Source organism: Rhea pennata, chromosome 5 (assembly GCF_028389875.1).
Source record: "Rhea pennata isolate bPtePen1 chromosome 5, bPtePen1.pri, whole genome shotgun sequence".
Taxonomy (NCBI): Eukaryota; Metazoa; Chordata; class Aves; order Rheiformes; family Rheidae; genus Rhea; species Rhea pennata.
Window position 1 is genome coordinate 52,483,085 of NC_084667.1, and position 14,377 is coordinate 52,497,461.

The 14,377-nt window shown below is 40.9% G+C and overlaps 1 protein-coding gene across 1 annotated transcript in view; it reads right to left on the reverse strand.

The window, feature by feature from the left end:
- Positions 1-12,832, reverse strand: part of PPP4R3A (protein phosphatase 4 regulatory subunit 3A) — a 43,100-nt gene extending 30,268 nt beyond the window's left edge. The window contains exons 1-2 of the mRNA XM_062576561.1: positions 12,238-12,832; positions 4,545-4,600 (exon numbers count right to left, since the gene is read on the reverse strand). Coding sequence (XP_062432545.1) covers positions 4,545-4,600; positions 12,238-12,379 — 198 coding nt within the window. The 5' untranslated portion in view covers positions 12,380-12,832. The remainder of the gene's footprint in view (positions 1-4,544; positions 4,601-12,237) is intronic.
- Positions 12,833-14,377: the final 1,545 nt, after the last annotated feature.

A 14,377-nucleotide genomic window follows, 5' to 3' on the forward strand; every position in this document is an offset into this window, starting at 1 on the left:
ACCTTTCAGAATCTTGCTGCCATATTATTTCTAATGAAAAGTAAAACCACTATATTTTTATACTTACAAAACTTTCTTTGATAGCACTAGTACTTTTATTTAAAGTGAGGCATACAAAGTTATTACAGTGGATTTCAGCAGACTTTTCAAGTGAGAAATGGTTGCCCTCATAGTGTAACAAAGTTTCAATTCTGACTTTTTTCAGTGTAGTTGTCCTCGAATTTGTGTATTTAGATGTGTTAATAAGTTACCCCTAAAACCTGAGTAATGTCAAAGATTACTCAGTCTTTTGGTAGAATATATTCTGTTAGCTTCCTTGGAAGCTCAGCGATCATACTTGACTTCTCAGTGCTGCATTTCAGTAGATCCCACAGAAGAAAATCAGTTTATTAATTCTAAATAGAACCTCAACTTACTAACTCAGTGACCGTATCCAAAGACGGCAGAAAAGATAGATCTCACAGGAAAACTTAGGTCAATAAAAAAAGTAATCCTTTGGCAACATACACACAGACCAGTACTCACTCCCCTTGCTCCTTCTACATATCCCCTCTTCCTTACTGTTTTAGCTACAATAGGCTCAAATTTTATTGTAATAGCTTCAGTGTTGGCACATTTGTCCTGACAGCAAATGTGGGAAGTTTATCTTCTCTGAAGATTCTGCCAGTATCTGCTTGGATCTTCTCATATTTTAGCTGTGTTGTTAAAGTCTGCTTTTCACCGTTCAAGGATAGGTATCTTTGAGCTACTTCGCTAGTAGATGGCATTGTGAATGAATTTAAGCAGTGTGTTCTTTTGAGGAATTGCGGGGTGGGGGGAAAAAAAGAAAGAAAAAAAAAAAGGACTCCCAAAGCAGAGGATATGAGACACTGAAGTCTTCAGTGCAGAGGCAAGACTTTGCAGCTGAAAGCTGTAAACAACTCTAGTCTTCCTTGTTTCAGGCACAAAAAGGGATGCAATGCATACTTCATCACTTGGTTACAGGATGTATCTAAAGTAATAAAGTTGAAGATATAAGTGTTTACTGTTCTACTGCTGCAGCACTGTCAAAATACTATTTGAAAAGCGTATTCCAGAGTCCACACCCACATCAGCTTTATCCCTAAATAAACTCTATTACATAGTGTTATTTTGTCCTTTAAGGTTATATAAGAGGTGTGTTGTCCTAAAATACTACAACAATTGTTGACTTCTGGAATAATGATTATCTGTTCTTAATTACAGCAGCTCTATCACTAGGATTCTGCAACTGTCTCACTATGTCCTCAAAAATAATCAGAGCATGGATCAAAATGTGTAAACTGACTTCAGTGTCATATGCATCAGGACATTACAAATAAATTATCTTCCACATTTATTAATATATTAAGAAAACAATCAACAATGGAAGAGAAAACATCTTCTATACATGTGGTCAGCACCACATAAGTAAATTACATTTAGTAAATAAAATTTAGTTTTAAACTGTACACTACAACTAAATACAGTATATTCCATAGCTAAATTACAGTACCTTTTTTGTAACATTTTAAAATACAAGTAGTAGTAAAACTTAACATACAGCCCTAAATAGGAATACCAGACAGAGGACCAAGTTGTCATACTAACTCACATGATGCTTTATTAGAAGAAATCTTCTGCATATAAATATTACCTTAACATAGAGAATTAACATCCCCTAAACTCCTGTGGCTAATTTCTCAAGTAGTTTCCTTACCAGCACGTTCTCCTCAGAGAGATTCCTTCTTTTCTAGTTAATGCACTAAAGATGAGTTTGCTAGAAAGTACACTGTTTAGGGCATCCAAAAACTTCCACAAGTAGTAAAATCTGTATTCCAGCATCAGGTATACAGGCACATCTCTCTTTAAATGCAAAGCAGAAATTAACTCTTCGTTGTGACAGAAAGATTATTGCTACTTTCTTCATCTGACTAGTGAAAAGACAGTTAAAAATAGCTAAGCGCTTCTTGCCCTAAAGAGTTATACCAAGCATGCAGATGGAAAGGTAAGTCTGGAACAACTAGGGAACAGATTGTCATAGCTTAAGTTTTTTTAAGCATAGTGGGGTTTTTTTTTTTTTTTTTTGAAAGAACCCAAAGCAACCAGCATAGCCAAGTTCCCCAAGAACTTACCCGTCATGCATCTCTCCTTCCTTCCCTTCCCAAGCCTAACAGCTAGTCCAATAAAAAAAGTTTCTCCTTACAAACCTCACACCAATCTAGATGAATGTCAGAACTCAAACGCTTGTTCCCTTAGATATCCAAGGTAACAGTAAAAACAGCTCCAGTGCACCACTATCTACCCTTTTAAAACTGAATGGATGTTTCCTGCCTTCCAAATTTTGAGATAAAGGACTGACAAGAACATCACGCTGTAAAGTTACTCTTAAGCTGAAAGCCTTACAACTCTAGAAGATTTTTACTGAAATTTTAAGACAGCAACTGACAACTGCAGACTAACTCAGAAGCAAGTCTTTGCTGACCTCCGGCTAAAGTATCACCTTAGCTACTAGTGAAGTAAGCGGCATCCTGCAGCCAAAAAGGAATCGCTCTTCCATCCCACAGTTCCACAAGCGGAGCTGGCTTTGGACTTCTGCTGAGGTAGAAGTGCTGGTTTTGAGGAGGGGTTTGGAGTACCAAGTTGGTTTTCTTTTCTTTTAGTGAGTTAAGGCAGTTCAGAGTTCTGGTAAGTATAATTGGCACAACATAAGGGGGGGGGAAATAAGGAACTCCCCCTTTCAACAGCTAAACTCCAACCTTAACTCACGGAATTAAGTTTAAGCTAAGAGTTTGCCTTTTACAGAGGGAAAGGATAAGTACACCTCACTGGAAGAATAACAGTGTTGAAAAATAGAACTAAAATCTTTCAGCACACAGGAAAGATTCTGAATTCTTAAGGGCACACAGCAGAGCTCTACATACAGCCTACGTGCTGTATGAGACTGCTTAGAGAATACAGATTATCCACCTGCAAATACAAATTTCTGTCCACCTATCATTTGAAAGCTCTAAAAGTAGCTTTCTTCCTTTCTCCAGCACAGAAAGCATATATAGTGCTGTTCTAATAGGACAGATTCATGTTTAATATTTTGTATTTCTAACCAGGTTTTCACAATCAGCAATATCAGATTTGTGCTCTGCTGGATTACAATACACGCTGGACCCAGATCAGCAATGAGCACACAAGTTAACTGCTACTGCACTGACAAGCATGGACGATGGTTTGCACTGACTTTATGATTTCATGCTTACTTTGAGGCTACCTGATACTTGATCTGGCATAAAGCCTGTTGATACAAAGCTACCCCTCAATACTTTTTGAATACATCTGAAACAATGACTAAGTTTTGACTAGCTCAGCACTTTATGCCATACATCTGAAATATCTGATGTCATTTTAGTAGTCCTAAAGCTGAAGCTACCGCATTATAAACCACAACCTTAAGCTAGCAAGGACTACAACTAGCAGCTAGATTACTTAGCATTTTTGCTAGTCAGGTTAAACAATTCTCCTTTCTTATTTCCTGCAATTGATTCTCCACCTCAACACTACCCTCACTAGTTGTTCAGTGCAACTGCTTGTACAGTGCCATAATGAATTTTATCAAGGAGCAAATATAGGCTAAATCCAAATATTGCCAGAAAGGATATTTTTAACCCAGATTCATTCTCAACATTCAGTTCAACATGTATAACCCTAAGTACAGCTGCATTCACAGAACCGCTGGGACTGCCTGTGAGCAGCACTACAGCAGGCCTATGCTTGTAATAAAACACTCTTCAGTCTTCAGCTTAAATAGTTCAAACACACTGAGTGTATCCGACAGGATGTTAGCAAGTCGGAGCTGGCCAGACAGGCATCAAAATACAATCTGGTTCAGGCATTTCTCAGCCTCTAGGGCATTTCTCACTGTCCATGAGATAAGAACAGCAATGGTTCACTCCTTTCCAAGAGTAGCATTCTTTGAGAGCTCACAATGCAAGATTTAACTGAAGTGAGATGTAGACTTAAGAGTTGAGAAGCTGTTCTTATGTATACGGAAAGTTTTGAAGTAGTAGTAACCCACATCCACCTTCCAAATAAGAGCCAAAGACATGAAAAGCTTTAAAGCCATCTACTCTTTAAAATAAAACACACTGGAAGTTGTAGTAGTGGAAATCTAAAGAAGAAAAATCAGATTCTATTAAGTTTCAGATACTGTAATCTGCATGAACCTCAGATAATTTGTGACCTTCACAACTATGCCTTGCCTGTCTCTCCCACAGCATTTTTTTTGGCTTGTATAAGACAGAAATAGCAGCAGAATAGATTATTTTACACAGAAAGCAGAGAAATCACACAAGTACTGTTAAATTGGAAAAATGAGGGGAGGAAAAAAAAAACACCACACCACCACCTATTTTGCCTTCTCGTACAAGGGCCTAAAATATATTTACAATAGAGGCAGAAAAATCGACAATATCTCTGAAGCAAAGAACTTGCCTTTAAAAATGAAAACAAAACCAAACAACAACAAAAAAATATACTTTGCACAGTATATTTACCTGTTGTTTCTGGTACGCGGTGTTCGGGTTAATTTTGGACTCCAAAAGAAGAGAACCTAGAAGAAAAAAGTTCCATTTATTTACATTTGTACTGCAGTTTCAAATCTCAACATGAATTTTCTGATAATTCATTCCTTGAGTAGATATCTCCTTTCCTCCCAAAAATACAAAGAATTTGAGTCATATTCTACAGAACTCTGTTATTTCATTTTCCCTCAAGGTTATTGCTCAAATACCAAAGAACATTCTAGAGTATTTTGGAGAATGATTTTTTAACCTCTGTCTTATTCTTAGTAGATGATTTCAATAGAAAAATGTTTAGAATTGGTCAAACCAGCAAAAGTCAGCATTAATTCCACAAATACATTCTGTAGGGCACCTATGGTTGCTTTGCACAAAATTTGCTTATTATGTGGTACTGCTTCTTAAAACTTAGCTAAAACACTTATTTTAGCTTGTTGAAAAGCACATCAAGAAACTAATGCTTACTGTGGTAAACACCGTGACTGCCAGTACCAGAAACTTCAGACATGAGACAAACTCCGGAACCGTGCTTTCACAGCAGCTTATACAGACTCAAGACAGAACTACATCAGTTTCATTCCCACCTCTGTTTTCTTCCCCTTCCTCTTGCACAAACATTTATGTTAATATGTCATAGTAAGATGGTTCAGAGTTGTGCTAGCCAAAAAGCAACCCCTAAAACTGTTTTTTGGTCAGATCACTCCCCTCACCCAAACTTACTGCTCAGCTGCACAAATACCAGTACATATGAGGGACGCTTAACAGCCAAGACTTCAATTTCTGCCTCTGCAATGCTTCACTCAACATTTATCAGAAAGATCTGATAAATGTTAACTTATACAATTGAAAAGGTAAGACTGCAAACATCCCTTCAGAAAGTGCTTTTCCATCCATTTACTTGTTTAAACTTATTCTTTAAGTCCAAATTCTTAGTTTCCTAGTTTGGTAACTATAATTTTAAGGTGGTCTTGTACTTACCTTACCAGAACATTTGACAAATTAACTATACTTAAACAGTCATTCGTTAACGCAGAGAACAAACGTTTTGTTTGTCAGAGAACAAACAAAATCACTTTAAACACCTCAATTAGAGAAGCCTGAGAATTCAAAGGCTTGACAAGTATGTACGTATATTAAAAACCCTTAGATATAAAAATCATATTTGGAACTGAAAATTTTAATTCCAAATCTCACAGTAGAATCACCTTGCTGAACTGATTATAAATAAATTTCCAATTCCTTAAGGGTCTACAAATTATAAAATCCACTGCTAAAACATCCCAAACCAAAGTTAGTTTACTGAATGTCATCATACTCAATCTCATGACTTATACATCCCAAAATACTCTCCCTTCCCGAAATGTTTCTACTGACTAACAGGAGCTGTTAGGCTGGGTGTGGTGAGGGAGACTTCATTTGTTGAAAGAGTGCCTCACTAAAGAATCACATAAATATGTTTCTCTCTCCATACAATAAAAAGAAGGCTATTACTTCATGAATTTAGAATTTTAACAAGGATTCAGAAATTAAATAGCTTACCAGGCACATGCTGTTTAAAAACATATGGATTAGAGCTGTTTTTTACAACTGTAACTTACCTGCAATGGCTGCTTCTTCCCAATTCCCAAGACTTGTTCTACAAGAGGCAGCCTTCAGTAATGAACCTGGCTTGAGAAGCTACCACCCTGTCTCACTGCTGCTCTTGCAGACAGAACTGTTTACAAACTCAGATATAATCCAACAATAAAATCGAGTTATACAGCCCTCAAGAAAAAAAAATCCCACACACATCTACTTCTTTTTCAGAGTTTTTCAATTTTTTATTCCACATCACTTGAGTAAACTGCTTTGCTAACAGAGCTCAACTATGTGATAGTGTAACTTCAATAAAATAGAGTAGAACTGCAGAAGGACACACAATGAGAACTCCTCAGCTAAGCTTTGTTGATGTTCTAGAAACAGAATTCCCTTTTCTAACCAGCAGTTACAGGCAATAAGTAATTTACTGTGAGCCTATTTTCAAAACATCATCTTCACCTACAGGAAACTTTAAAACGTTACTTTGTGCTATTAACTTTGTTGGCTAACCTCCGTAAAAGCCTTCACTGGCCAGAAACATTCAATAGCACAAAGTATGCAATAGTACCTTGTAAGAATTAAAAATAATTTATAATTTCCATGTCTGTAGATCTGTGTTCAGCAGTTACGTAATGTTGAAATTCTGAAATAAGAAATTAGCAGAATATCATAAAACTTGAATTCCACATTTGACAAATTAGCATTCAAAAAAGTTTTTTTAAATGACTGAATGTACAGACATTTCATTTTCCAAAGCAGAAGTAGACACTAAAGGATGACCTCTTCACTAGATCTAAAAAAAGATCCTTTCTTCCCTACTAAACCTGATGCCTGCTAGCAAAGTCAAATCAAAGCTTATTAGGCTCGAGTTCCTTCTTATTGCCACATGATTCAATTTATTCCTCACCATTCAGGACAAAAATTACAAGAAAATATAAATTCAGAGATAGAAATGTACTGAAGTGTAAACTGAGCTCTGCAACCCTAAACTGCCCCATTTCCAGACTCCTGAAAGATCTGATACTCCATTTATGAACACTGTTCCCCCCAAAAGGGTTCAACAGCTCAGACTGTTACTAAAAATCAGTGACTATTCTAGTAGTTAGTTCAGTGAGTTCATTTTCATATAGTAGGTTTTACAGGACCAAGTCCTTTTGCAGTAGGAAATTGTCTTAAGTTGTTGTTACATGCTTCTGGAAACCAAACAACAGTACCAGATGCCCAGAACACAAATATGTTCTTTAGAAGGTTACAGATGTGTAACACATCACAAATAAAGCTCTTCTTCACTCATAATCAAGATCAGTATTGATTTCTGAATATAAATCAAGATATTTGTTCATTTGTCAAAAACAATTGCTTTCTATATACATATTTGTCTCTTGGTACTGTCCTAGAATGTATTAAGATTATGCAGCCTACTTTGTAAAAATACACAATACAATTTCATCTTTATTGGCTCTATTCAGAGTCACATAAAAACCCAAAACTCACCTAAATACAACCTTTGTTTTTAATAAGCCAGAAAAAAATGCAGATCTAGCTATTTTCTGAATTATAACCTCAAATGAATTTGTAAAGGTAACTGAACAACATTGGTGCCAGAAAGTAACCTCTGAAAACATCCATTAAGAGGAAAATACCGATTTACAGAATTCTGTTATTTTTGACTGATTAAATACAGCAAATTTGTGGGTTTTCTGTGCAATAAAACCACTCTGTGCTGTGAAAATGCTGTGTTTATGGAGGAATTCTTGCTGAAAAAGATTACAGGTCTACAATGCTATTTTAAAGATATTTAAGAATATAAAACCTCCCAATCCAATAACTTCTGACAACATATCTGCAGAGCTGTTTACATAAATGCATATAGAGGAGAGCTGCTGATATTGAATACTGCTCCTCTTTCACAATGCTGTAAGTTAGGTGTATTCTTCCTCAACAGGAAAAAAGCTATAGTTTATTTCTCTCATTTCCCTCTACCAGAGTAGACATCTCATATGTTTAAATGAAAAGTATGATGCAACAAAACAATTTTGCAAGAAATGGCCAAAGGTTTAAAATCTAGAATAAGAAGAGAGGTAGGGAACGAAGTGGTATCTTTCCCTGTATTTTTTTCCTGGCCCAGAACTCTTAAGTCATATACATTTCCACAAAAGGCTTTTTTCAACAGACTCCTGTTTGCCAACTCAGTTGCTTCCCTGAAAAACTCTCCAAAGAAGTCCTTGTCACAGTCTAGCCCTGCTGGCCTGGTACACGGCATTAAAACTGTAGTGTTAGCAGTAGCCTAATAATAATGAGAAAAAAAAAAAAAAAGGTTTTCCAGGAAAAGCATAAGACACCCTGCGCACATGTCAACAACTTCTGTGTAATCTTTAGCTTTCCTTAAAAACAATTAAGCCTTTAAGTCTGCACAAGGGAAAGCAAATCTAAGCCAAATTTTGGCAAGGCCTTCTGCCATTATTATGGGGTTACTGATACCAAGCCTGAAGAAGCAGCAAGGAGGCAGGTGCCTACCCTGGTATCTGTTGTAGGAGTGGCAGAGAAGTCACTAAAATAAAGATGTTGGAAGTGGCAAGCCAGGACTTCTCAATAGAGGTGACCAGGTACTGCCTAACGGTGAGGAGGCAGCAGGGCCTCCAACAGAGGAGTCTGGCTTGTTAAGAGGTTTAGTCGGAGGACTGGTAAGAATTTATTTGAAGGCTTAAACTTTTAACAAATAAGTTCATTGCATAGAAAGGTTCATTTAGGGGTCACTTCAGTCACTTGGTCTTGAAGGAAAAACATCAAAACGATCTGAAAGTAGGCAGGGAAAATATAAAACATTTTATATTAAAAATACATAAAGTAAAAAGCATAGAGCAATTTCAAGAATGAGACAGGCCAGAGCAATCTACAATACCACGTGAGAAAAAGATAAGAAATCAACGGCTCCTGACGAAAAACACTCACAAGGAAGTCAGTCATTTGTAGAGGAAAAATTCACTACTGCACTTCAATAACTAGAACATGCTGCAACTAAAAATCACACAAAGTTTTGATTTAAAAAGAAAGAAAAGGAGTCATTTAAGTGTAGAAAATGCAAGTCCCTCTGCTTCAAAAGCATAATATCTGATCTGAAAATAGTTTTATGATATTTCTCTATGATAACAGATGACTCCAAATTCCCCACAATGACTCAACACTTATTGCCAGGGAGCATTAAAGACATACCAGATAGCAACACAAATCACTCACTGGCTCTAAATTCTTTCATTTTAAGTATGTGTTAAAAAAACAAACAAACAAACAAACACACACACACACACTCCCTACCAATCTATAGGTAAAAACAGAGCGAGAGCACTTTTTTTTTTTCCTTTTTATTGCTCTCAATCAAGTGATAGCTTACCTTGGACTTGGAAAAGTGATTCCAGCTCCCTTATCTAAACACCCCAACCCTGCCATACAAATTCAACTGCTCGTAAAGCAGCCACTGCACCACAGCAAGCTACACCTTAGCAATAAAAAAAATAAATAAATAAATAAAATAAAAAAAAAAAAAGACAGAACTATGTGCTACTCGACAGTAAGCCAAACAAACTGTAGCAGTTCTGCTGCCGTTCTGCACACAGCTGAGCTGGCCCTTTAAGAGGAGTGGGAATTTCCAATACACTGTTGGGAACTACTACTAACATCCCCCATGGCTTCCTCCACTCAGGAAACAGGAGCCCTGAACTCCGGGCAGTACCCAAAGTTTTCAGTCAGCTTCCTGGAGTAAATCAATAAGAACAAGCCAATAAGCACAGGATGAATCTTAGTTCAAACTCCAGGAAAAGGTCGTTTAGAAAAGGAGGAAGGAAGAACCGACCTTGTGGAAAGAGGAGGAACTGACAAAGAAAACATAGGAACTGGGAAAATGGAAGCAAGTGATATATAGGTCAGGTTCCTAATACTAGTATGCTTTGGTAACTAGGAAAATGATAGTCAACTATTTCATTTAGGAGAAAAGAGCAAGCAAGATACAGAATACAAACTGCATGGCATCTAAAATACAAGTCTGGCATCACGTTCTTTCAAATCATTTGCCTAAATTAGCTTATAAAACTATTAACACAGAGTGAAAAAAATGTAAATCAAATTTTAGGAGGCATTTACACAAGGAAGTTAGAATAACTATGCCTCTTAATAGTTTCAGTTCTGGGCAAATGAACACTCCATCTACTAAATTAAGAACTTCAGTTCTATGTATTATTCAATACTGTTGAAGTATATGCTGTTTGAGAAAAGTCTAATGCATGTATCCTATTAAGTATACTTCTGTGTATTAGATGCTGTTATTACGTTTGAGCGCCTTCTCCTTGATTTCTTTTTAAATTATCTGAGCAATGCAACACAAAGTAATGAGTTCAGGTTTGTTCTGAGATCACTTACACCAGTTTGTATTTTCTGTTTTACAGAACTTTATTTACAATAAGCTGGCCACAACAGTCCAACTCAGGTTCAAATCAGTTTTAAACACACATAATCCCACCAAAATTCACTAAAACTGTATTTTAATTTGAATGGACAATCTCTTGACAACCAAGAAAACTTTTGTTTTCTTACATTAAAAAAAAAAATCAATCAGAAACTTGATTGAAGTATAAAAACAGAACATGACAGTTTTTAAACATTAGCTAAGAGAGTCTCCTGAGCACAGCAGCCATGAAGACAAGGACTGTCTCTACAGTAAAGCATACTGGAACATAAGATTACCTTAAAAGTTTAGCAATGACCTTCCTCCTCCTTAACCTCCCTCACTCATGTTGAAATTAAACTAAGTCTACTTCCATTTTGGTTGTCTTGCACTAGGAAGTTGGTTAAACCAAAATAAAGAACACAACTTCTTTAGCAAAAGAAAATTAAAAAAACAAGTACTAATTTAAGACTTTAAGGGATAATTACAAACTACAAAACCCCGAGATTCAAGCTTATCAGAAGCTCAATTATCAGAACCCAGCTCAGATGCAAATTTGATGCCTCCGTATCAGCTTATGATCTCTTTACTGCAGAGACTGTTGTGCACTTCGTCAGAACTTTCTCGGACAGCGAGAATTAACAGCCCTAAGGCTGCTTTACCTCCAAGTTTCTATAATGAAAATGCCAAATAAAAAAAAAATAAGATGTCTATTGTTAAGCCACAACTAGATAAGTCACTCTAAGTCACTAGATAGAATGGTTATATATTTAACGAAGGACTAAGTCTTGCATTGACAGACTTTACTAGCAAAAACACAGTAGGTATTGCAAGATAGACTGTTCAAAATCTGTTCTGACCATAGCAGTCAAGAACTCACTCATCCAATAATCAAGACTAGTCCAAATATGTACCTGTAGAGGCAGATACTACTACTGCTTAAGTTATAGTAGACTTTGTCAAAAATGTCAAGGAAATTGATAATGCATCATTTGACATTTACTTACAGGCAGATCTAAAACTGCAGAAGGACTGAGAAATACTATTCCCAGAAAAAGAAAAAAAGCATCTCTGACAATGCTATTCTACCCATTGTATTGTCTTTAATCCTACAGCTGCACATGGATAATTACAGTTACCTGTTAGTGTCCCATATAATCTTACCACCAAAGAAAATATGAGCAAAAAGAAAAAAAAAGGATGTTTGCCATCCAACTATCCAATAACTTTTTTTTTTAATCACTTTAAAAGTGGCTTCAGTTTTAAGCAACTCTTTCATGAGGGGATTCCTTCCAGAAACGTCTAAGAAAGCATTCACAATGCTCAGCTTTGGGTCTGGAGCAGACCGGGTATCTAATCATACCCGGTCTTGTACGAAACTTGCAATGAGACCTGAACATATTTGGTATACAGCACACTGCATGTGCTGTAAACCAAGTGCCTACTACAATGTTTGCACTTGGTGGCAACCGTCCATTTCTTTCTCTTGGCCTAACAAGACTGAAGTATGGCTGATGCCTACTTGCTTTCAGGAATGTATTTTAATCAGGCAGCAAAATGTTAAGGCAAGAGATACACAAAGCCAACACCAGCTCCTTTTCTGCACAGGACAAGGAAAGGCTCAAACAACTTAACACATACCCACTTACTTACCATCACTCTCTGCCCTGACTAGCAGGGACATGCCCTTCAGCCTCTCCACGTAGCAAGAGGACACATGCCCCGTGCCTCGATCGTCCCACTGGCGGTCCTCATTTAGCGTGTACACCTTCACCCTCCGCCGGGTGTCCGTCATCTTGCCGCTCGCCACGCCACAGCCACCACCCCGGCTTGCACGGCCTGAAGAAGCAGGAGGCTGGCGGGGGGCTCGGCCCCCCTCAAAGGAGGGGAGCGGGAAGGAGGGGAGCAGCCCCACTCGGGCACGCCAGGCGAGCTCTTCCTACTCCTCTTCAGTGCTCCCACAGGCTCCTCATTACCGGCAGGAACAGAAGATCTGGAGCGGCAGGAAAGGAGGCGAGGCAGTGAAAGGCGAGCTGCTCCAGCGACAGTTAGGTGCTGCACAAAAGGCGACCGAGCCTCCGCTGGGGAGAGCCGCAGAGAGGAGAGAGGCTCTCTGCGGGGCGAAGGGCAGGCAGGAGCGACGGCCAGCAAGGGATCCTGGAGGACAAGTGGATCCGCAGGGCTGGAAGCGGCGGGGGGCAGCAGATGGCGCGGGCGGCGGCGGGCGGCGCGGGGTGACAGGCGCGGGCGAGGCGGGCGGCCGGGCCCTGGCGACGGGCTCGGCGCGGCGGGCAAGAGCGAGGCCGGCGGCGGCGGGCGGCAGGCGGCGGGGCCGCTCGCCCCAGCCCGAGCTCGGCTCTATTGTGCGGCAGCTGCCCAGGCCCGACGCCCCTGGCTCGCCGTCCCTCGGCGCGGGCAGCCAGGAGCCGCCCTCCGCGCCCGGCGGGGCTCGCGCGGGGCCGGCGGGCGCCGCCTGTCCCGCGGCGGGGCGAAGCGCGCGGCCGGGCTCAGCGCCCCGCCTGCCCCATGGGCTCCCGTCGCAGGCGGCGGATCACTCCCAGCCCGACTCCGCCGCCATATTCTTCTTCCTCCTCCTCCTCCTCCTCCTGCCGGTGCTGCGGCGGCGGCTCGGTCCCGGCCGCTCAGCGCGCCCCGCGGCGTGGCTGCGCTCCAGGCACTCCGCGGCGCGGCCGGCAGACGGCGGCTCTGCCCTGCCGAAGGGGCGAGCGGCGGCGGCGCGGCGCGGCCCGTCCAGCCCGGCTCCCACCGCCTCCGTCTCCGCCTCAGTCACTGCGCGGCCGCCATCTTGGTTTCACCTCTCACTGGAGGCGCGGGGTCTCCCAGCCAGCGGCGGCACGGGCCGCCCGCCAGCGCTTAAAGGGCCAGCAGCCCCGCGGCGCCCGCCGGCCGCGCGCCCACGCGTGGGTCGGCGCCCGCGCCGCGGCTCGCCGCCCGACGCCGCGCAGCCCCCGTCACGCAGCACGCTGCCAGCCAACACACTGCCACCGCCGGCCCGGCGCAACACCCTGCCGGGCAGCACGCGCGTGGCCCCGCGCGGGCGCCGTGGGGCCGTCCCGCAGCCTCCAGGCGGGGCAGCGCCGCGGCTCTCGGGCGCAGGCAGGGGGAGCTCTCGCAGGCCTCGGGGGCAGCCCGTCGGGTTATCACCTCTATTTTATTGAGCACCAGTGGATCAATCCTTTTGCAAAATCCTGGGGTGGGTTTGGATCACGCTGCTGAGTGACCCAAAAGTTAAACAGCTTCTGGTGGGGCGGCTGGTGGATCCCCGCAGACAGCGAGGATCTAACAATTGCAATAACAGAAGCTGTTGAGTCTCCGCTTTTGCCGCTGCTGCCAACATCTGAGCATATGTTTGACAGATTTCCCTTTTTAAGGATGGATCAAGATTAAAAAAAAAAAAGGCAAAAACGTCAGTGCATTGGACCCCACAGATACATCGCTGCATCAGAGAGTCCATTTCAGAATATATTCTAGATGTGCTATGTACAGGGGGGCTCATTGCAATTTATATACTTTGATCGATTTATTTTTCAAAGGATTTGATATTTGTTTATCAAAGTGAATTATGTTGGGGCTGGTCTGAGCCAAAATCGCAAACTACAAGGTTCACCCAGGAGTTGATTACACATCATGAGGAAATCTTCACTCTGTATTCCTGCCTCTTAAACATCTTTTTTTTTCTTCTTTTTTTCGTATTTTTCCTCTTAAAACATCTGATGCTTCACTTGTCCCATCAGAGGACAGTGGCCAAGCAACACAACTGATGCCCAGTTTC